This window comes from Diaphorina citri, unplaced genomic scaffold (assembly GCF_000475195.1).
Source record: "Diaphorina citri unplaced genomic scaffold, Diaci psyllid genome assembly version 1.1 scaffold36, whole genome shotgun sequence".
In the NCBI taxonomy this organism is placed as follows: domain Eukaryota; kingdom Metazoa; phylum Arthropoda; class Insecta; order Hemiptera; family Psyllidae; genus Diaphorina; species Diaphorina citri.
In genome coordinates, this window is record NW_007377473.1 from 2,599 (window position 1) to 25,015 (window position 22,417).

General features: G+C 38.0%; 3 protein-coding genes across 3 annotated transcripts in view; all 3 read left to right on the plus strand.

The window, feature by feature from the left end:
• Positions 1–1,491: 1,491 nt before the first annotated feature.
• LOC103512305 lies at positions 1,492–15,593 on the plus strand. The gene is made up of 4 exons (XM_008477068.3): positions 1,492–1,530; positions 13,773–13,905; positions 14,332–14,517; positions 15,286–15,593. The coding sequence occupies exons 1-4, from the start codon at positions 1,492–1,494 to the stop codon at positions 15,369–15,371; spliced, it is 444 nt and encodes a 147-aa protein (XP_008475290.1). The 3' UTR covers positions 15,372–15,593.
• A 1,909-nt stretch (positions 15,594–17,502) lies between these two features.
• LOC113468619 lies at positions 17,503–18,383 on the plus strand. The gene is made up of 2 exons (XM_026825695.1): positions 17,503–17,902; positions 18,118–18,383. The coding sequence occupies exons 1-2, from the start codon at positions 17,503–17,505 to the stop codon at positions 18,186–18,188; spliced, it is 471 nt and encodes a 156-aa protein (XP_026681496.1). The 3' UTR covers positions 18,189–18,383.
• Positions 18,384–20,239: 1,856 nt separating this feature from the next.
• LOC103512181 overlaps positions 20,240–22,417 on the plus strand; it is a 6,926-nt gene continuing 4,748 nt past the window's right edge. The window contains exons 1-2 of the mRNA XM_026825834.1: positions 20,240–20,680; positions 21,253–21,415. Of these exons, the coding sequence (XP_026681635.1) occupies positions 20,358–20,680; positions 21,253–21,415 (486 nt within the window). The 5' untranslated portion in view covers positions 20,240–20,357. The remainder of the gene's footprint in view (positions 20,681–21,252; positions 21,416–22,417) is intronic.

The window sequence follows — 22,417 nt, forward strand, 5'->3', positions numbered from 1 at the left end:
AATATAAGTACACATTCGGTCATATTATTATAAGTTTCCCTATTGCTGGACCAAAAATGCTAACATTTCATGGAGATCTCCGCAGCTTTTCTTGTCCTGATATTATTCATAAGTCACAACATATCAAAACCAAGAGAACAGTGAAAGAATTGGAATGCAAGAATGTGACTACACTTGACGTTGGTGAATGTCTGATTATGATTTACCTCACGAGGAAATGTCAACAAACGACCTTCACATATTTGAAAAATCTCACGACTCCCTGAATGATTTGAAATTTAGGTTCTGAGGAAGATCTTTGGAAGTGTAAGGAAAGAATTACCTACATGGAACAGGAAGAATAGGTCTGTGCGAGAAAAAAAAAAAGGGAAATGCCTGAGTTGTGCAAAAATTTCTGGTAGGAACAATAAAGAAAAGGCAAATTGAATGAGAAGAACATGTACTCAATAGAAAAAAAATAGCATGAAAACAGTGCATGAAGAGAAAGACCCGGGTTGCGGTACCTACTAACAGTCAAACCGAGCCAAAAGGCCATCATGACCCCTCCCTCGGAATCAGAAAAGCAACTACAAGAACACCTAACAACAACAAAGAAAGGAGGAATTTGAATTCTGTTCTACTTTCTTGGTTTTTTCCCATACTTTTTGCTTGTCACAAATGTCGTTCCCCACTTCAGAGTAAGTAATACACCTCGAATGAGTTGACTTGGACTCGAACCAACACCAACAACAAAACATGGGTCTACATCTCTACAATACAATAGAGTACCTAGACACAGTATACGAAACACGTGGGTATACCAGTTAGTAACTAACTGGTGTTAGTAGCAATATCACTGATAGCTCACAGATGTAGGTGAGAAGGAGTCAATTCTTTGGAAACCAAATAAACCAGAAACCAACTGATTGGATACGCAGTGAGAGAAGAAAATTCGGGTCTTTACTTTTTCCTTGGTGACGAACATTGGATGTAAACTGACAACTCGAAAATTACCTACCTGCTATAGAAAAGCCAAGTGGACTTGAAATTGCGACATTGGATACGCAGTGAGAGAAGAAAATTCGGGTCTTTACTTTTTCTTTGGTGACGAACATTGGATGTAAACTGACAACTCGAAAATTACCACCTACCTACTAAGTATAGAAAAGCCAAGTGGACTTGAAATTGTGACGACTTTTGAGCTTGTGACCCTCTCACGGTAGCGAATTTAAAGGTTGTCTTTGCCTTTTTGGAAACTGTTAAAACAACATTGAGAAATTTGTTCCACTGCATTGTGTGTGTAATGGGATGATGGTACCCGTGTCTACTAGATATCTCTTTAATGCTTCTGACCAATATAGGAATTTGTTCCACTGCATTGTGTGTGTAATGGGATGATGGTACCCGTGTCTACTAGATATCTCTTTAATGCTTCTGACCAATATAGGAATAGGTATAGGACATATCTTAAGGAGTTGCCCCACAGCATCGTATGTTCACAGTTGCGTACAAATGACGGGAAATACACCCAGAAATTCCAATGAATTGCGAGTAAGTTCTAGGGAATTGTACGTCCATTTAGTCCATGTTCTTATGAATTGCCATAGATTGCAGGTCAAATGGCCCGCAACATTGTAATTCTAGTGAATTAGAAATGATTGGGAATCCAAATACCTAATCGTCCCACGTCAGGTCCACAATGATAGTCATTCCGATAAATCACCGCCAATTACTAGTAAAAGAATACAATGTAAGTAGGTAGGTACCTTCTTATAGCAAAAAAAAAAAAAAAAAGATTTTCCTAGAGGAATCTTTTTTACAATAAATCATGAAGAGCATTCTATCAAAATAAAACTTTCTCTGAATTTCCTTAAACGAAGAAAAAATGCTTGAATTACAATTAAGAAAGGAAAAAGAACGTCCTTAGCATTATGCTTCGATGCTGTCGGGGTTTGAAAAGTAAAAATCTAATTCAATTTCCAACAAGAAAAAACTTTTGCGAAAAGTACTTAAACATTTTTCAAAACAAACTTTCAGGCATTTAACCAGAAAAGCATAATGAGCTAGGTAGGTAAATACTCGGAAGGAAACCTGAAATACGCAGGTACTTATCTACCCACCTAAGTAGTGGTAAAACAAACGATTAAATAAGTATGTACCGTACCTACCTACATGGAATGAAATCGTCTGCAAGACAGCAAGCAAGCTTATCTTAATTTAAAATAAGTAAAAGCTTGTAAAAAGAAAGAAGCAGGTACTACCTACTTTTTTATGAAACAGGTAAGTAGGGAGGTAGGGTTTACTCCCACGTAAAACATTGAATTGAATTGTAAAATGCTCTCTCTATAGACAGCAGTCAAACGAAAACATCGACATATCTATTCGAAAGATCAGACTTTTTTCCCCCTTTCAAAACCTAATATACCTACTTACTTAGGTAGCTAATAGCTATCATAAGTTGATTACTTACTGAAGTATCCTGCTAGGACAGAATGATATTTTTTATTATGTAAACTCACATCTACATTGTTTACTACACTCATTGAAATAAAAAGAAAGAAGCAGGTACTACCTACTTTTTTATGAAACAGGTAAGTAGGGAGGTAGGGTTTACTCCCACGTAAAACATTGAATTGTAAAATGCTCTCTCTATAGACAGCAGTCAAACGAAAGCAGAATGCGACATATGTATCTATTCGAAAGATCAGATTTTTTCCGCCCTTTCAAAACCTAATATACCTACTTACTTAGATAGCTAATAGCTATCATAAGTTGATTACTAAAGTATCCTGCTAGGACAGAATGATATTTTTTATCATGTAAACTCACATCTACATTGTTTACTACACTCATTGAAATGTTGAAATTTCCACACATACCTAAGTAATGCTGTTCACACAGTTAACACGCATAGGTACACTAACCTGTGACTACATCATTACTACACTTAACTAGATATTTACACATGTGAACTCTATTAAATGTTAATGTTTGATGTAATAAAATTATACAATAAATACCCTAGTGTTGTTGCCACTGAATGCAGGTTTGATGAACTTGCCATTTGTAACACTTAAGTAAATTTATGTAAAAAAAAGTTATCTTGCCAATTATTAACAGATTAAAAACCCATCAATGTACCAAAATAAATAGACATGCTTAAAGTTTCTCCTTTTCTCAACAGGTCAACTACTTACCTACTTAAATACGTAAATTCCATTTAGCAACCCTGTGGGTTAAATAAAAAATAAAAAAAAAAAAAATAATAAAAAAAAAAACGCTAAAGCTGTTTTATTCAATTTTTGCACTTTTTGGATAAAATAGTTCAATTAGGTAGGTAGGTACCTAATACTATAGAAAAACTTTACTACGAGTTAGGTAGATACCTACATACGATGAAGTACCTATACCGCCTATATACCTACGAGAGTTAGGTATATATGTAGATACCTCCATACTATGTACCTAATACCTACATACTTATAGCAATTTACCTGTGTAGGTATTATTTTATTCAAATGTGAATCATCTCAGTCCATTATTTTCCTTCTAGTAGGTAATACCTGCTTTTGGTAGTTATCTCCTACTTCAGACAGGTATAGTTAATAACATATTTTACCTACTGAGATTTTGCTACATATTAGCTGAGTTGCAGCAGGTATAACTTCATGAAAAAATATAAGTGTATAATATTACACCCTAAGAATCCTGAGTGCAGTTCAAATTAAGATAAAGTTATTAGGGTTTCAATAACGTAAAAGTAGATACCATTTAGCAACCCTAGCCAACCAAGTAGGTAGCCATAAAATTTAGCAAAAGGTAAGTATTTTTACTTTCTACATATTATTTATTATGTAATTACAGAACGACATTTTAGTAACAAGTATTCATTGGGATTGGGAATCTTCTGTCTACACAACCTACCCCATATAACAGTACAATTTTCCATTAGGACCTACTATGACAATCTATGACATTATCATCAAACAATGGAAATTCCCCATTCCCAGTATATTTCTACAGAACTACCTCTTTGACATTTGACTTCTAGGCATTATCTCTCAGTATAGTGCTCTATTTAGACTGCGGAGGATCTCTTATCACTAGAAAATAGTCATCTCTATCACCAGAGGGGATTATGCAGTCTAGTGTGTTATCAAGCTTCCTGTGAAACTGATTATTTTTATTACGTTTGAAATTTTCGTTTTGAGTCATGAAACTGAGGGAGTAATCCCTCATGGAAGTAAATTCAAAATGAGTAGTCCCAACTTTTTTTTTTTAATTCCCTATAGAGATTTTTTCATTACCTATTTTAATATTAGGTTTGTTGACCTTTGTGAGAAGGTACAATAATAGGTGGCCACTCACTGCAAGGCAAGTAGGAATAGGAACTTAGGTACCTACCAAAGTAAGGCCTGTTGCACACACACCGGTTTTGGACTACCGATTTTTTACCGGTCGTCCAAATTCCAATAGTGACCGGCACCGCGACCGGTCGGCGTGTGTGCAAGGTCCCATTCCGACGTGGGCTTCACTATTGGAATTTAACTTTATTTTATTGGAATTAAAAACACACACACCGGTGTGGATTTTATCCTGATGGGATAATGTTCGTTCTCGGAACGGCTGGCTTTCTCCTATCCTGTCTTCCTTCTCTCTTCGATTTCAGGACAGTAAGACCATAGCAGTTACAGTTCCCTCTGTCAAACCTCTTTAAAAAAAATCTCATTTTCATTTTTATCAGAAGTTAAAATGTGTTGACTAAGGTGGTAACAGGTTAACCAATAGAACTTAACATATCCAATGCAACTAGTTACTAGATTCTGGTGTCTAGACTTCTAGAGGATGTTGTATCCCAGACACACTACCTTTTCATTACCACCAGGTAAAATTGTAGATTTATTCCTATTTTCATCAGAACCAATTGCTACTCGTAACAAGTACAATAATGTTTACAATCATAATCATAAGAACAACAACAACAAAACCAACAATATAATAAATTGTTTTTGACCCGTTGAAAATTTGAACCCGGATCTCGAATTGTGTGTACACATGCTAAAGTACCAAAGGGTCTGCTTTATTGCAGAGAGTTGACAATGTTAATTAAGTCTAATAATTAATGTTGAGAATTAAGCATAATAGTTGGGATTTGTGCTGCATACTAACACATGTGGGGTAATATGATTTTATGGTTCTTAAGTACTACTTACTTTAATTGTAGGTATTTCATATTATATCAACCTATCAATCATGTAATTTAAAATTTACATTGGTTTTGATTTATACTCCCATTTTGCACATTTGATTTAATTTGGGCTGGTCCCATTGGATAAATCTTTCTTCGGAAATTGGTTATACATAGTTATAAGGAACTCTAACTGCTGAACTGTTATCATCCCAAAAGTAAAGAAAGAAGGAACACAGGACAGGAGAAAGTCAGCTGTTCTGAGAACAAACCTTAGGTACCTGTTAAGGCTGAAATTAGCCCTGAGTTAAAAATTGTACCCCAACCTAGCACTTAAGTAAAAGGCTCATTTAAGTTTAAGTGAGTGGCCAAAACAGTGAAAACAGAACATGGACATTGACCCTAGCCAAGACCATTGCAGAAAAAATACTCCACTCAATTTCTTGATTTTCTCTTGGGTTGGTACAGAGGCAAGGGTCCATGTTCTGTTCTCCCCTGTGGACACCTACTAACTCTTGGATTTAAGCAATCTACTTACCAAATTGGCTGAAGAGTTTGAAATCAGCCAATCAAAATATTGCTCAAAATATCAGTTAACCTAAGTTTAAACTGAGATTGTGGTCCTTGTTATTAGCTATTCAATAGTATAACAGCAAAGCATTACAGAACTTTCAAGTTAATGTGAAATAGCCATGAACTGACCAGTTACACCTACACAATCTAATACGCTAAGCACAGAAAAACATCAACTGTTAACAAGAGAGGCATAGAAAAAGTATTATCTACCCATGTATTACGAAAGCTTCTTACTCCTACTTCTCTTTCTCTGGACTCTGACCTAGAGATTGAGAATGAACCTTGGTGAACTTTGACTAAAATGACAACGGACATTGGTACCAAGTAGGTACCGAACAGATAACAGAATCAGAAAAGGTTGACAAAAATGAACAATGAATACAAAGTGATCTTACAATCTTGGGGGCTTACCACTAACTAAGAGGAGATCTGGAGGTTATGCAAATCAGATGTGGTGAAGCAGGTAAATTCCAATAAGCCGGATCCAAAAGATGTGATAAAATCCAAAGAGCACACTTTTCAACAAAAAGTTTGATCACAAAATCACTAACTGATAGGGTTAATTCATTCACAAAAAGTACGATTTTCCTACAGCTCTAGGGGAAGGTATTAGATACAGAAATACAAGAGAAAAAGATAAATGTTTAAAAAAGAGACTGAAATTTTTACATTAACATTTTGCAATAGAAACTTAACGGCTAAAACACGTACACCTACAACGACCGTGGTTTTTCAAAGACTGAAAAAAAAATTCAAAAATTTTAAATGCGTTTTGTTTATGTTCCCCCTCCACCATGTTAAAGAGTTCTACATTTGACCGTGAGAGAGCAGCACAAGCTTGACCGTCAAGATGGAATAGTTGTGTAGTTCATCGTGAGAGCGCAGCACAAGATTATCTTATCTTAGGGGTGCGTTCAAATGAATATAGCCGGATATTCTTTGCCCCCAGCCAGCCTAGTTAGCTTCATTGGTAGCGCGTTTGCCTTATAAGCGCTAGGCCGGATTCCCGCTCAAGCCCGATTTTACCATAGAGGTCTTTGTTCAAATTCAGAACAAAAATTTTAATCAGTTCCAACAAAAATAGGTAAGAATAAATTTGGATACGCAGTGAGAGAAGAAAATTCGGGTCTTTACTTTTTCTTTGGTGACGAACATTGGATGTAAACTGACAACTCGAAAATTACTTACCTACTATAGAAAAGCCAAGTGGACTTGAAATTGTGACGACTTTTGAGCTTGTGACCCTCTCACGGTAGCGTATTTAAAGGTTGTCTTTGCCTTGTTGGAAACTGTTAAAACAACATTGAGTAATTTGTTCCACTGCATTGTGTGTGTAATGGGATGATGGTACCCGTGTCTACTAGGTATCTCTTTAATGCTTCTGACCAATATAGGAATATAGGCCATATCTTAAGGAGTTGCCCCACAGCATCGTATGTTCACAGTTGCGTACAAATGACGGGAAATACACCCAGAAATTCCAATGAATTGCGAGTAAGTTGTAGGGAATTGTACGTCCATTTAGTCCATGTTCTTATGAATTGCCATAGATTGTAGGTCAGATGGCCCGCAACATTATAATTCTAGTGAATTAGAAATGATAGGGAATCCAAATACCTAATCGTCCCACGTCAGGTCCACAATGATAGTCATTCCGATAAATCACCGCCAATTACTAGTAAAAGAATACAATGTAAGTAAGTAGGTAGGTAGGTACCTTCTTATAGCAAAAAAAAAAAGATTTTCCTAGAGGATTTTTTTTTACAATAAATCATGAAGAGCATTCTATCAAAATAAAACTTTCTCTGAATTTCCTTAAACGAAGAAAAAATGCTTGAATTACAATTAAGGAAGGAAAAATAACGTCCTTAGCATTATGCTTCGATGCTGTCGGGGTTTGAAAAGTAAAAATCTAATTCAATTTCCAACAAGAAAAAACTTTTGCGAAAGGTAAACATTTTTCAAAACAAACTTTCAAGCATTTAACCAGAAAAGCGTAATGAGCTAGGTAGGTAGGTACTCGGAAGGAAATCTGAAATACGCAGGTACTTACTTATCTACCCACCTAGTGGTAAAACAAACGATTAAAGAAATATGTACCTACAATACCTACATACACCGATAAATCACCGCCAATTACTAGTAAAAGAATACAATGTAAGTAAGTAGGTAGGTAGGTACCTTCTTATAGCAAAAAAAAAAAGATTTTCCTAGAGGATTTTTTTTTACAATAAATCATGAAGAGCATTCTATCAAAATAAAACTTTCTCTGAATTTCCTTAAACGGAGAAAAAATGCTTGAATTACAATTAAGGAAGGAAAAAGAACGTCCTTAGCATTATGCTTCGATGCTGTCGGGGTTTGAAAAGTAAAAATCTAATTCAATTTCCAACAGAAAAAAACTTTTGCGAAAAGTAAACATTTTTCAAAACAAACTTTCAAGCATTTAACCAGAAAAGCGTAATGAGCTAGGTAGGTAAATACTCGGAAGGAAACCTGAAATACGCAGGTACTTATCTACCCACCTAGTGGTAAAACAAACGATTAAATAAATATGTACCTACATACCTACATGGAATGAAATCGGCTGCAAGACAGCAAGCAAGCTTATCTTAATTTAGAATAAGTAAGTAAAAGCTTGTAAAAAGAAAGAAGCAGGTACTACCTACTTTTTTATGAAACAGGTAAGTAGGGAGATAGAGTTTACTCCCACGTGAAGCATTGAATTGAATTTTAAAATGTTCTCTCTATAGACAGCAGTCAAACGAATGCAAAATGCGACAAATCTATTCGAAAGATCAGATTTTTCCTCCCTTTCAAAACCTAATATACCTACTTACTTAGGTAGCTAAGTAATAGCTATCATAAGTTGATTACTAAAGTATCCTGCTAGGACAGAATGATAATTTTTATTATGTAAACTCACATCTACATTGTTTACTACACTCATTGAAATGTTGAATTGTTGAAATTTCCACACATACCTAATGCTGTTCACACAGTTAACACGCATAGGTACACTAACCTGTGACTACATCATTACTACACTTAACTAGATATTTACACATGTGAACTCTATTAAATGTTACGAGTGTTTGATGTAATAAAATTATACAATAAATACCCTAGTGTTGTTGCCACTGAATGCAGGTTTGATGAACTTGCCATTTGTAACACTTAAGTAAATTTATGTAAAAAAAGTTATCTTGCCAATTATTAAAAGATTAAAAACCCATCAATGTACCAACATAAATAGATATGGTTAAAGTTTCTCCTTTTCTCAACAGGTCAACTAAGTACTTACCTACTTAAATACATAATTTCCATTTAGCAACCCTAGCCAACCAAGTAGGTAGCCATAAAATTTAGCAAAAGGTAAGTATTTTTACTTTCTACATATTATTTATTATGTAATTACAGAACGACATTTTAGTAACAAGTATTCATTGGGATTGGGAATCTTCTGTCTACACAACCTACCCCATATAACAGTACAATTTTCCATTAGGACCTACTATGACAATCTATGACATTATCATCAAACAATGGAAATTCCCCATTCCCAGTATATTTCTACAGAACTACCTCTTTGACATTTGACTTCTAGGCATTATCTCTCAGTATAGTGCTCTATTTAGACTGCGGAGGATCTCTTATCACTAGAAAATAGTCATCTCTATCACCAGAGGGGATTATGCAGTCTAGTGTGTTATCAAGCTTCCTGTGAAACTGATTATTTTTATTACGTTTGAAATTTTCGTTTTGAGTCATGAAACTGAGGGAGTAATCCCTCATGGAAGTAAATTCAAAATGAGTAGTCCCAACTTTTTTTTTTTAATTCCCTATAGAGATTTTTTCATTACCTATTTTAATATTAGGTTTGTTGACCTTTGTGAGAAGGTACAATAATAGGTGGCCACTCACTGCAAGGCAAGTAGGAATAGGAACTTAGGTACCCACCAAAGTAAGGCCTGTTGCACACACACCGGTTTTGGACTACCGATTTTTTACCGGTCGTCCAAATTCCAATAGTGACCGGCACCGCGACCGGTCGGCGTGTGTGCAAGGTCCCATTCCGACGTGGGCTTCACTATTGGAATTTAACTTTATTTTATTGGAATTAAAAACACACACACCGGTTTTGGACGACCGGTAAAAAAATCGGTCGTCCAAAACCGGTGTGTGTGCAACGGGCCTGAGTAGGTCAAACTCAAATAGGTACATCAGGATTTTTTTTTTTTTCCTATTCCCTTACCTGCAAGTTTAAGGATTACAAGAACCTGAGTCATTGACCATTTCATAAACAAAGCGAAAAGTCTTTCTTATCAAAATTAACTACCTACCTGTGCTTGTTATCCTAATATATCATAATGGATGAAGTTTTAAATATCAAACACATAAACTAGGTAGGTACCTAATCACTTGGATTGACACTTTGTTAATTAATTTGTCCTGAGGATACACAAACACATGCATCAAGTATCCAGAATTGTGTGTACACATGCTAAAGTACCTAAGGGTCTGCTTTATTGCAGAGAGTTGACAATGTTAATTAAGTCTAATAATTAATGTTGAGAATTAAGCATAATAGTTGGGATTTGTGCTGCATACTAACATTACTAACACATGTGGGGTAATATGATTTTATGGTTCTTACTAGGTACTTACTTTAATTGTACTTAATATTATGTCAACCCATCAATCATGTAATTCACACATTTGTTTTGATTTATACTCCCATTATGCACATTTGATTTAATTTAAGCTGGTCCCATTGGATAAATCTTTCTTCAGAAATTGGTTATAGAGAACTGTACCTGCTGAACTGTTATCATCCCAAAAGTAAAGAAAGAAGGAACACAGGACAGCAGAAAGTCAGCTGTTCTGAGAACAAACCTTAGGTACCTGTTAAGGCTGAAATTAGCCCTGAGTGGAAATTGTACCCCAACCTAGCACTCATTTAAGTTTAAGTGAGTGGCCAAAACAGTGAAAACAGACCATGGACATTGACCCTAGCCAAGACCATTGCAGAAAAAATACTCCACTCAATTTCTTGATTTTCTCTTGGGTTGGTATAGATAGAGGCAAGGGTCCATGTTCTGTTCTCCCCTGTGGACACCTACTGACTCTTGGATTTAAGAAATCTATCAGTTTGAAATCAACCAATCAAAATATTGCTTAAAACATCAGTTAACCTAAGTTTAAACTTAAACTGAGATTGTGGTCCTTGCTATTAGTTATTCAACAGTATAACAGCAAAGCACTACAGAACTTTCAAGTTAATGTAAAATAGCCATGAACTGACCAGTTACACCTACACAATCTAATACGCTCAAAGAAAGAAGGAACACAGGACAGGAGAAAGTCAGCTGTTCTGAGAACAAACCTTAGGTACCTGTTAAGGCTGAAATTAGCCCTGAGTTAAAAATTGTACCCCAACCTAGCACTTAAGTAAAAGGCTCATTTAAGTTTAAGTGAGTGGCCAAAACAGTGAAAACAGAACATGGACATTGACCCTAGCCAAGACCATTGCAGAAAAAATACTCCACTCAATTTCTTGATTTTCTCTTGGGTTGGTACAGAAGCAAGGGTCCATGTTCTGTTCTCCCCTGTGGACACCTACTAACTCTTGGATTTAAGCAATCTACTTACCAAATTGGCTGAAGAGTTTGAAATCAGCCAATCAAAATATTGCTCAAAATATCAGTTAACCTAAGTTTAAACTGAGATTGTGGTCCTTGTTATTAGCTATTCAATAGTATAACAGCAAAGCACTACAGAACTTTCAAGTTAATATGAAATAGCCATGAACTGACCAGTTACACCTACACAATCTAATACGCTAAGCACAGAAAAACATCAACTGTTAACAAGAGAGGCATAGAAAAAGTATTATCTACCCATGTATTACGAAAGCTTCTTACTCCTACTTCTCTTTCTCTGGACTCTGACCTAGAGATTGAGAATGAACCTTGGTGAACTTTGACTAAAATGACAACGGACATTGGTACCAAGTAGGTACCGAACAGATAACAGAATCAGAAAAGGTTGACAAAAATGAACAATGAATACAAAGTGATCTTACAATCTTGGGGACTTACCACTAACTAAAAAGAGATCTGGAGGTTATGCAAATCAGATGTGGTGAAGCAGGTAAATTCCAATAAGCCGGATCCGTACCAAGTAGGTACCGAACAGATAACAGAATCAGAAAAGGTTGACAAAAATGAACAATGAATACAAAGTGATCTTACAATCTTGGGGGCTTACCACTAACTAAGAGGAGATCTGGAGGTTATGCAAATCAGATGTGGTGAAGCAGGTAAATTCCAATAAGCCGGATCCAAAAGATGTGATAAAATCCAAAGAGCACACTTTTCAACAAAAAGTTTGATCACAAAATCACTAACTGATAGGGTTAATTCATTCACAAAAAGTACGATTTTCCTACAGCTCTAGGGGAAGGTATTAGGTACAGAAATACAAGAGAAAAAGATAAATGTTTAAAAAATAGACTGAAATTTTTACATTAACATTTTGCAATAGAAACTTAACGGCTAAAACACGTACACCTACAGCGACCGTGGTTTTTCAAAGACTGAAAAAAAAATTCAAAATTTTAAATGCGTTTTGTTTATGTTCCCCCATCCCCCTCCACCATGTTAAAGAGTTCTACATTTGACCGTGAGAGAGCAGCACAAGCTTGACCGTCAAGATGGAATAGTTGTGTAGTTCATCGTGAGAGCGCATTCATTCACAAAAAGTACGATTTTCCTACAGCTCTAGGGGAAGGTATTAGATACAGAAATACAAGAGAAAAAGATAAATGTTTAAAAGATAGACTGAAATTTTTACATTAACATTTTGCAATAGAAACTTAACGGCTAAAACACGCACACCTACGACGACCGTGGTTTTTCAAAGACTGAAAAAAAAATTCAAAATTTTAAATGCGTTTTGTTTATGTTCCCCCTCCTCCACCATGTTAAAGAGTTCTACATTTGACCGTGAGAGTGCAGCACAAGCTTGACCGTCAAGATGGAATAGTCGTGTAGTTCATCGTGAGAGCGCAGCACAAGATTATCTTATCTTAGGGGTGCGTTCAAATGAATATAGCCGGATATTCGTTGCCCCCAGCCAGCCAGCCAGCCTAGTTAGCTTGATTGGTAGCGCGTTTGCCTAGCGCTAGGCCGGATTCCCGCTCAAACCCGATTTTACTCTCTCTGTCAAAAAAAAAAAAAAAAAAAAAAAAAAATCCCAACAACAACAACACAAACACCAACAACAAAACCAACAATATAATAAATTGTTTTTGACCCGTTGCAAATTTGAACCCGGATCTCCCGGGTGCAAGTCGAATCCAGTGACCACTCAGCCGTGAAGGTCACTGAAAATATTATTAAAACTCTAATCCTAATTTCTACGGCAGACACTAATATACGGAAACAAGGTGTCTGTAGATTCAAGGTCATGGGAACTACGGTAGCCACTGTAATAATTCATTACCATTATGTTTGTGTAATCCATATCACCCCCTAATCCGACCAGACTAATTCCAGAGCAAAATTAACATCATTACTAGGAAGAGTCCAAAGTCCTAGATCAAAAGTTTCCTTGGGGCCGGTTTCATAGAATGTACAGTTTAGGCCGCGGAGCACAAGGTTAACTCACTTTCTGACCCCGGGGGTTAGTCGCTATTTCAGGCCACTTTTAAAAGAAAGCTCAAAAACTGTTCGCATTTCTCGCAAATTTATATTTCGGCCCGAGGCGTTCAAAATTTGCAGAGATAGGTACCTACTTAACCTACTTTATAAATTAGGTAGATCGAAATGGCCCGGGGGCGGGTTCACAGAAATACATGTATGGTTTGATGGTTCGGTCGTTATACCTACAGGGCCAAAGTTCCGCTTTTCAGGGCTAACATCTTGAGAAAGTTCGGAAACGTTTACTTTTCTCATAAATTTAGTTTTGGCCCCGAGACCGTTATTCATGCCAAAATTTTAGAGAAAGTTCGTTTTCTCATTTTCAGCCGCGGACCGTGTCTATTCACAACGAAACACTCACCGGATCTCATACAGTGACTACATGGCAGTGGAAGGAACCAGATGGGGGCATTTGGGACACCCGACTCAAGATGTCGTTCAAGGATGGAATCAGCGGAGGTAATTTTGTCATACCATGGTCTGAATGAGATTCAAAAGATTTTTGGGTCCCATTATTATTTTATAGTAAAAAAAGTAGCTACTTAATAAAAAAAGGTAATAGATTGTTTTCAAAAATGGGGGAAAACCCTCCTAAACTCCCTAAAAAGTTGAAAAAGTTAGCTTGGAAGTTAGCGCGTCTACCTTGCCTTGTAAACGCTAACAAACGAAGGGTCATTTTTTCGCAAATTAAATATTTTGTATGAATGCCGTGTAATTTTATTTAGGTATGCAATGTGCTAGACAAAAAAGTTAGTGGAAATGTCACTTTCACGTTTCTACATAAATATTGCCTCTGGCTTAATAATATTATTAATCAGCTTTTTTTTTTTTGTCGACAGTGTGCATTGAACCCGAGACTTTAGTATAAATGATGTGTAATTACAGGTGGCATGATCTACCGCAATGCGTACGGAGTGGAGTGTGTTTGGTTACGTTGGGTGATGCGGGATAATGTAACGTGGCGCTCTGGATCCACCACTATTTTCCCCACAAATTCCTGGACCGTTACTACATTTGACTACGTCTGGTCCTATGTTCCCACCCATGATGGCTATTGGTTTTTCCAGCTGAGTAAGTATGAAGTGGAAACGGCCCAGTTCCAGGTCTTCTGCCCAGATAATGCTAAAAAAGGTTTGATGAAGGGAACTCTAGGTCGAGTTTTATCACCGTAGATTGTTTCACGATTGAGTTCAATCCGAGGTTGACCTTGCAATTAAGTATCGGTAAACCCCACCATAACTACTGTGGTCTTATCGTCCGGAAATCAAAAAGCAAAGGACAGGATAAGAGAGGTTACGTTGGGTGATGCGGGATAATGTAACGTGGCGTTCTGGATCCACCACTATTTTCCCCACAAATTCCTGGACCGTTACTACATTCGACTACGTCTGGTCCTATGTTCCCACCCATGATGGCTATTGGTTTTTCCAGTTGAGTAAGTATGAAGTAGAAACGGCCCAGTTCCAGGTCCTCTGCTCAGATAATGCTAAAAAAAAAGGTTTGATGAAGGGTCTCACGATTAGATTGTCTCACGATTGAGTTCAATCCGAGGTTGACCTAGCAATTAAGTATCGGTCTTATCGTCCTACTGTGGTCTTATCGTCCGGAAATCAAAAAGCAAAGGACAGGATAAGAGAAAACCAGTCGTTCTTAGACTGAACTTTATCTGTTCTATAGGTAAAGTTGGGCCCGCGCGGGAATCGAACTCGCGACCTAGGGCTTAAAAGGTAGAAGCACTACCAACCAAGCTAATTAGGCTGGCTCAGAGGATTTAATTTACTAGGGAAAGATGAATTATTTCGTACTGAAATCGCCTAACTTTCGTCTTCTTCTTTTCAGATAACATGACGCTTGAGCCGAAAATCGGCGGAGTGACCATGTCACCCATGGAGTCTCATCATCAGGGTCATCATCCGTCCGATTAAAAGGGATAGGAACATCAAGACAACATAACCAGGACAGAGGAAGCTACATTAACCAAAGTCTGAAGGAAAGAGAAAAGGGAACAGGAAGACCTTACTCTACACAAATAAGTTACCAAAAGGGAACAGAAAAACCTCAGTCCTCACAATAAAGTTACCAAACTGTCACGAAATGGAACAAATTGAGAGTCAATTCAAAGCTTGTTCCTGATTCTTGAAAGCAAATTCATTTGAATCCAATGAATGTCATTCATGCAGTACAACTTTACAGAAGTAGACATTTATAGGAGAAACACCCATATATGTACTCGTAAGAGTACAGCATTTTCTCCGATTTTTTCCTCAAGAATTTCCTTTGCAACATTGAGAATAAGTCGTATTAAGAAACACCCACGTAAGAGTACGGTATTTTCTCCCATGATTTTCTTTTGCAAAATTCTACTTCACGAATGGGTGAGAGCGCAGCACAAGATTATCTTATCTTAGGGGTGCGTTCAAATGAATATAGCCGGATATTCTTTGCCCCCAGCCAGCCTAGTTACTAGTTAGCTTGATTGGTAGCGCGTTTGCCTTATAAGCGCTAGGCCGGATTCCCGCTCAAGCCCGATTTTACCATAGAGGTCTTTGTTCAAATTCAGAACAAAAATTTTAATCAGTTCCAACAAAAATTCAACAGAATAGGTAAGAATAAATAAAATGTAACAAAACTCTAATCCTAATTTCTACGGCAGACACTAAATATACGGAAACAAGGTGTCTGTAGATTCAAGGTCATGGGAACTACGGTAGCCATTGTAATTCATTACCATTATGTGTAATCCATATCACCCCCTAATCCGACCAGACTAATTCCAGAGCAAAATTAACATCATTACTAGGAAGAGTCCAAAGTCCTAGATCAAAAGTTTCCTTGGGGCCGGTTTCATAGAATGTACGGTTTAGGCCGGGGAACACAAAGTAAAACTCACTTTCTGACCCCGGGGGTTAGTCGCTATTTCAGGCCACTTTTAAAAGAAAGCTCAAAAACTGTTCGCATTTCTCGCAAATTTATATTTCGGCCCGAGGCGTTCAAAATTTGCAGAGATACCTACTTTATAAATTAGGTAGATGAGGTAGATCAAAATGGCCCGGGGGCGGGTTCACAGAAATACATGGTTTGATTGTTCGGTCGTTATACAAATATACAGGGCCAAAGTTCCGCTTTTCAGGGCTAACATCTTGAGAAAGTTCGGAAACGTTTACTTCTTTCATATCTTTAGTTTTGGCCCCGAGACCGTTATTGGCGTTATTCATGCCAAAATTTAGAGAAAGTTCGTTTTCTCATTTTCAAGGCCACTTTTAAAAGAAAGCTCAAAAACTGTTCGCATTTCTCGCAAATTTATATTTCGGCCCGAGGCGTTCAAAATTTGCAGAGATAAGGTCGTTATACAGGGCCAAAGTTCCGCTTTTCAGGGCTAACATCTTGAGAAAGTTCGGAAACGTTTACTTCTTTCATATCTTTAGTTTTGGCCCCGAGACCGTTATTGGCGTTATTCGTACCAAAATTTAGAGAAAGTTCGTCTTCTCATTTTCATTTTTCTCAGAAGTCAAAATGTGTTGACTAAGGTGGTACCTAACAGGTTAACCAATAGAACTTAACATATCCAATGCAACTATAGTAACTAGATTCTGGTGTCTAGAGGATGTTGTATCCCAGACACACTACCTTTTCATTACCACCGGGTAAAATTGTAGATTTATTCCCATTTTCATCAGAACCAATTGCTACTTGTAACAAGTACCTACAATAATGTTTACAATCATAATCATAAGAAGAACAACAACAAAACCAACAATATAATAAATTGTTTTTGACCCGTTGAAAATTTGAACCCGGATCTCCCGGGTGCAAGTCGAATCCAATGACCACTCAGCCGTGAAGGTCACTGAAAAAATTACCAAGACTGTATATCCAGGCGGGAAAACTTGGCTATCCACGTATCACACTGTAGGTATGTAATACCTAGGTATTGTAGGTGTAGGTGGCACCTAGGATACAAACCAATTTAAAAATTTAAAATGAGAGTTTTTACCCAAGAAGGGTGACACCCACATATCGACCCTTTTTAAGGAACAGCCTTTCTGATACATAGCCATGGACCTCCTAGTACTGTACACCATTCTAGCTAGTTTCATCTGCGGATATTCAGGCTACAGCTTTGTCCGCGGCGTTCTCGACTTGTCACGAAACCAAGACGGCGAGGAGGAGTCTAAAAATTTCCGTATCGATCTGACCAAAATCAAGCGATGGAAAAAATCACGGAAAACGGAATCGAAAAGTTCAAAGCGTTCGAAAGCGCAGAGGAAGCGTTCGAAAAATTCATCTGATTCTAGCAAAAGCAAAGAATCCTCGAAGTCAACGCGAAAAATCAAGCTGGGTCGATCAGCGCGAAAGATTGCCATGTGTACCTGTCCGTATTTGTACTTCTGCGGCCGGTGTTGTGGTTTGCTGACTGACGAGGATGAACCAAGGAAGTCAGAACGGGGGAAGTCTGGTTTGCTGACGCAATGTTGCTGCTGTTGCTGTGCAGATAGTTCTGAAACTGCTGACGATTGTAGCGACTGAGCGGGAAGACGAAACATGGATAATTTTACTAGTAATTAATTTACCTACTCAGTACTCATTAAGCCCGCCACTAACGATGAGTTTTGTCGCATGCGATGATTGATCAGTCCATCGCATGCGATAGAACTCAACGGGGGAAGTCTGGTTTGCTGAGGCAATGTTGCTGCTGTTGCTGTGCAGATAGTTCTGAAACTGCTGACGATTGTAGCGACTGAGCGAGAAGACGAAACATGGATAATTTTACTAGTAATGAATTTACCTACTCATTAAGCCCGCCACTAACGATGAGTTTTGTCGCATGCGATGATTTATCAGTCCATCGCATGCGATAGAACTCATCGTGAGTGGTGGGCTTTAGGAAAAGATATTCTAAATACACGAGTTCATATGGAGAACAATGCGTCTCTTCAGTTTTTTTTACTTTCTATAAGTCTGGTTTGCTGACGCAATGTTGCTGCTGTTGCTGTGCAGATAGTTCTGAAACTGCTGACGATTGTAGCGACTGAGCGGGAAGACAAAACATGGATAATTTTACTAGTAATGAATTTACCTACTCATTAAACCCGCCACTAACGATGAGTTTTGTCGCATGCGATGATTGATCAGTCCATCGCATGCGATAGATCTCGTCGTGAGGGGGGAATTTCTATCCGATAAGTTCGACTGATGGATCATCGCATGCGATAAAACTCATCGTGAGTGGTGGGCTTTAGGAAAAGATATTCTAAATACACGAGTTCATATGGACAACAATGCGTCTCTTCAGTTTTTTACTTTCTATTACTTCAGTTATAAAACTCATCGTGAGTGGTGGGCTTTAGGAAAAGATATTCTAAATACACGAGTTCATATGGACAACAATGCGTCTCTTCAGTTTTTTTACTTTCTAGTACTTCAGTTATTTTTCTTTCAATTTAAATTGGCTGATACCAAACAAACGAATACATTATCGTTCCCATTTCATACAAACCCTGCGTTGTAATCATGTTCAATGATGAACTAACTTCTAACTCATCCAAATCCCAAGTGTTTTAAATTGGCTGATACCAAACAAACGAATACATTATCGTTCCCATTTCATACAAACCCTGCGTTGTAATCATGTTCAATGATGAACTTCTAACTTCTAACTCATCCAAATCCCAAGTGACTCCCCATCAGGAACCCAAATTATCCGTGTGTCATGTACAAAGCTCGTCTGAATGGCGGGTCCGTGTTGCACAGAGGTTATAATGACTACGCCAGTCTAGTGTCGTGTGATACCGGGTCCAGCTACATTAAGAAGAAGTACTTCAATCCGAGCGTTACTTACAGCACGAGGTAGGTTATAGGGTCCGTCATCTACAGAAGGGGTTATAAGTGTGATACCGGGTCCAGCTACATTAAGAACAAGTACTTCAATCCGAGCGTTACCTACAGCACGAGGTAGGTTATAGGGTCCGTCATCTACAGAAGGGGTTATACATATGTGTGATACCGGGTCCAGCTACATTAGGAAGAAGTACTTCAATCCAAGCGTTACCTACAGCACGAGGTAGGTTACAGGGTCCGTCATCTACAGGCGGGGTTATATCTTACAAGCAGGTTGACAAGTACCGAGAACTTAACTAAATAGTTTGTACATTCCATTTTGAGCTTGGAAGATAGTGAACCTGGCATGTAAGTACTAGGTCACAGGTTTGATTCCTGCCAGGGGTGACTCAATCCTAAATAAACGGATACGACCGGAAAGAAAACATCAAAGAACAAAATGAACGGCAAGGCTGCTGCTAGAAAGAAAAGCTGCAGTCAAGCAAGAAACCGATCCAGAATTAAATTGTTTTGCGATCCGCAGTGCCAAAAACTCAAGACAACCCTGGAAAGGATTCATAAAGGTGAGTGTAAAAACTCTACATCCTAAAAAGAGGAAGATATCGCGATAATTTGATACAAAAACACTTAAAATTATAGGGGATTAGATTTATTGGATTAACCAACATGAAAACTTTTTTCTGCTACATACATTTCGACTGTCGGTCTGAGCGTCAGTGGCCGGCATTAGCAATGTGTCCACACAGTCGGCCGGCCGTCGATCGACATGACTGAACCGTTCACACTGCCATAGTTCTGTTTCGGCCGGTCAACTATGTTTAGACACACTTTTAGCTTTTAAGGATACACACAGCACTTGGTAAAACAAACTTAAAATCAAGAGGAATATAAAAACTCAATCTTTTGTTCTAATGTTTTGTGTTGGTTTGGTAAACCAAATGGTTTTGGTTTGGTTTGATGGTGCTTTGGTTTGGTCTTTTGTTTTGGTAAAAATAAATTAATCTTATAAAACAAAAAAGCAAATTGTTATTATTTTCCTCTTTTGATTGAAAGGTAACCATCGCGTAGACTACATGGATGAAACAGGGAGTAGTCAAACCAGCAGTCTAGACCCAACAAACGACCTGATCAGAGCAAGCTGTCTACCCCATGGACTGGGAAGTGGAACGAGCACCAAAAGCAGCCTAGTGACTGAAATGACCAGATCCTGGCTACCCCAAGGAGCCTTAGGACATTCGGTGACGCGAAATATAGACTGTCCGAAAAGTTCAAAACGAAGCGCAAAGTATGTGAACCGAGCTACGCCCTGTGATCGGAATGGTGCTGTGGTGTCCTACGACAATATTGGACTTCTGAAAAACATCATGAACAATATACACACGGAAGCAGGTGCGTGGTAAGTTGAAAGAGAATAAACTTTTTAGGATAGATGATGAAATGAGCACTTACAACAATACGAGCGAGAAACCAGACTTCTTCTGATCTCTTGCTCAAGAACATAATGCCAAAACAACTGTCAAGTATTGCTCTACTTGAAAAGTGATTTTTGAGTAGTGTGTAGACAGTGGCATAAAAAAGAGGAAGGAAAAAGAAAAGGAAACAGACAAAAAAGGCCCTTTTCCCCAAAAAGTGTCCGCTATTCGGAGGTGTCCGTTAACGTTAAGGGAGGTTTCACTGTGCCTTGTTTAAAAAAATCCGGGTAAAACTTTATCTCAGCAACGATTTAGGAGGAGCACGTTGTATGAAAAGAGGAAAGATTTTTTTTTTCTTTCTTAGGGATATGTTATATAAAATAGAGACACGATGACCTTTTCCTTACTCACCTCTCGCGGACCACCTGAAACCTTCTCGCGGACCACTAGTGGTCCACGGACCATAGGTTAAGAATGGCTGTACTAGAGTTACATATGTGGCTAGGTAGAAGCTCAAAAGAATTAGTCAACGTAGCCTTACCTACTGCCTTTCCAGCAATACGATCTATGAAAACAAGTCTATACAGTGTGGGTCGCTTGTAAGAAAATCCGTCCAAACCAAACCTTGTCGATCAAAAGAGAACTCTGAAGCTATCAAGGAGAGGACACCTTTAAATCCTTGTGAGAACGCCAACGCACTTTGTCACAACTATGTATGGGTTGATCAAGTTTGGTGACTTACCGGGAGTAGGATCAAGAACAGAGCAAAGCAGATATGCTTCATGTAACTGGTGAAGAGGTCCATGACGGCAGTGTGGTGGTCCAAGAGCTTTAGCTAATCCAGTAGTCCATCCAGTTAGGTCTAGGTCACTGGCTCACTGGATGCTGATAATCCAAACCAAAGATTCCAAAGTCAGAAGCAAAAACAAAAATCCAAAAGTTTGTAAAAATGAAAAATTCAAATCAGGCACTAATAAACAGATTTTTTTTTAGTCTTGAAACAGCTAATGTCCTATTTCTCTCTTTGACTTTGGGATGATAAGACCCCTGTTGTTACAGATCCTTTGCTCTAAGGAAAAAAATGATCTTCAACTTCAAGCAAATTTAACAGTTTGTCCAATACTGTTCAAAGAAATAGAACAGACCTTTTAGAATTGGCGGACCACTATTGATAAACCAAAAATCTCGCGGACCACTTGAGATTATGTATGTAGGTATATGCAATCAATTGTGTATGTGACAATGGGTATAACTAAAACAAAAGATACGTTGCACTTTCTTCACAGGCTGATTCAGTACTAGTCAGCACTATAGTACTGACATTGGAGTTCCTGTCTCTCTCTCTCTCTCTCTCTCACACACACACACACACACACACACACACACACACACACACACGCCAAGACACACACACACACACACACACACACACACACACACACACACACACACACACACACACACACACACACACACACACACACACACACACACACACACACACACACACACACACACACACACACACACACACACACACACACACACACACACACACACACACACACACACACACACACACACACACACACACACACACACACACACACACACGCCAAGGTACTGTATCATTGCTTCAATTTCAAGGTCACAAATGCAATCGTTGATAAGAGCGGAGTTAGGAGGAGCACGTTGTATGAAAAGAGGAAAGATTTTTTTTT